The sequence below is a fragment of the Gavialis gangeticus genome, unplaced genomic scaffold (genome assembly GCF_001723915.1).
Source record: "Gavialis gangeticus isolate Ggan-Ray unplaced genomic scaffold, GavGan_comp1, whole genome shotgun sequence".
In the NCBI taxonomy this organism is placed as follows: domain Eukaryota; kingdom Metazoa; phylum Chordata; order Crocodylia; family Gavialidae; genus Gavialis; species Gavialis gangeticus.
In genome coordinates, this window is record NW_017729034.1 from 34,941,997 (window position 1) to 34,944,266 (window position 2,270).

General features: G+C 47.8%; 1 protein-coding gene across 1 annotated transcript in view; it reads right to left on the bottom strand.

The window, feature by feature from the left end:
- Positions 1 to 2,270, bottom strand: part of LOC109304869 (visual pigment-like receptor peropsin) — a 52,557-nt gene that overhangs the window by 35,882 nt on the left and 14,405 nt on the right. Inside the window, exon 2 of the mRNA XM_019527699.1 lies at positions 1,119 to 1,324. Within this exon, the coding sequence (XP_019383244.1) occupies positions 1,119 to 1,324 (206 nt within the window). The remainder of the gene's footprint in view (positions 1 to 1,118; positions 1,325 to 2,270) is intronic.

Below are 2,270 nucleotides of genomic sequence, written 5' to 3' on the forward strand. Positions count from 1 at the left end.
AGTCTCTGGACTGTGGCCTGGAGCTCCTCCAGCTGGCGCGCCAGAGACCCCAAAAGGAAGCAGACCCCACATGGGGAGGTGGCCATGCTCCCGGGCCCCAGAGCCTGAAAAGGGCAAAGGCAGTCCCCGCAGCCAAGAGCCAGGGGCTCCGTCTGCATGGAGCCCGGAACAGTGGGCTCTGTCTGGGTGGCCATCTCTGAGGTGCCAGAGGAGGGGGCCTCAGAGCCCGAGGGGACCCGAGGGGTGCAGTGCGTGCCCATCCATGTCATGCCTCTGGCTATGGCTGGGACTATCTATCCTGGGGAGTTCGCAGGCAGGGTCTCGGGCCCTCCCGCACACCCTCCTGCGCGAACTCCATGCTAACTCACGCGCCGTCAGACAAGCACGCCTGTTTGCGTAGCCTATTCGCGCGGCTCCAGTCACGTGGCTCTCTGGGGGGCTGGGCGAAGTAGGGGCCTGGGCGGGGGCTTGACCCAGCCCAGCTCCAGGCAGCCACCTCCTCCCACTCAAAGAGGGGTTAACCCCTTCCCACCATGGGCCCCACTTGCCTCCAGCTGTGCTGGGGGTTAGCAGGGGGCTCCGCGGCTGCTGGTGGGTGTCTGGGGTGTCAGGGGGCCTTCGGGGGAGCGGGGTCACAGCAGGCTTTCACCTGTGCGTTTCTCACTGCTCCAGAGCCTAACTGGGGCTTTTTTTGCTATTGGCGGGCCCTTTTAAACTGAAGGGACCTCACACACATGGAGAATGTCAGACTGGAAGGGGACAAAGATGTCTAGAAAATCAAGTTGCAACTGGAGCAGCTCCTATCCAATCTGTTCACTAAACTTGGCATTGCATGTTAAAAGAAACCATGGGATGCCCCGAGGGCACATCAATCCCTTGTGTGTTGTTGGCTATAGGAACTGGTATATCCTTAATTGCACTAATCTGATGGGCTGTTGGAGTCAAAAGGTCTACTTACTCCTTTTTTTATCTGAAACAATCAGAACTCTGAACCTTGGGAGAATCATTCATCATTTGTTTCCTCTCTTGTAACCCCGAGTGGTTATTATACATGGCATACATATGAAAATATTAGTACTTATTTTTTCTAATTAACTAGTCCACTATTCTATCCTTACTTGGCAAGTCCATATTGATGTGATAATGAATCCATCATCTCTGAAGACATTGAAGATTTCAATGATCCCTCGAGAATAACCAAACAAGGAAATACTAGCATCTGAGACAGCCAGGTTAAATGTAAGATAATCCGTGGGTTGCAGGACTGCTCTCTGTTTACAGAGAACAAAAATCACAACACTGTTTCCAAGCCAAGACAGCCATCCTGAAAATAAAAAAAGTATATGCATGTTAAAGGGGGAAAAATAGTCAAGAAATAGCAGGGTACATAAATGCATGATGCCCATACACTGATGGAAGTTTTATTTAATTAAAAACAAAGAATACCAGATGCTTTTATTCCACTTGGATATGCCCTTTAAGTAGCTAGATAATGAGATACGTCAGCAGTAGGAAATTAACAAGTGAGTTACTTTGGCAATAAAGTAGACAGTCAGAAAGAGCTGGAGCTGGAGCTGGAGCTGGAGCTGTCTACTATGGTTATAACCATTGTTTCCAAGTATGGAGAATTTTCCTTGCTGACTGGACAGTCTCTCAAGAGATGGGATGCAGGAAGTACTTCTGAATAAAAATGGGGGGAGGCAGGATTGGAGAGACCAGAGACCAGAACTACTCTGCCGAAAAAGTATCAGCCTCCAAAAAGCATGTCATGTACAATCACTCTATAATGCATATTAACAGTGTGTTCAAGTGACCACTCAAAAGGGAAGCATTGCTTGTTTCAGCCAGAAAGTTGAAGTTGCTTTCTACAGAACAATCTATGATCTCCCTGAAACAATCACTCTATAGGAATATTCTTCAACAACACATGTTTTAATCCATTTGATTAGAACATCCTTATGAGTCTAATGTCTTTGCTTGGATTCCCAGACTAAGTGAACAAACCCTTGGAAACTGGAAAGCTTGATTTTTTATTTAGATAGAATGCTGTGTCCTTTCAGACAGTCACAGTATAGAGATGTCTGACATTCCACAATTTAATTAAAGACAAGGACATAAAAGAAGGATATTTGAATTTGCTGACAACCAGTCTGGCACTTGTATCAGGTATTTTAGGGTATTAGTCAGAACATAGTGTGGAGCATGGGTGACTCGTGCCTCCTGAGACTGGGGGGGGGGGCATAGTTTGTGGGTGGCAGCATCAGTGGTGG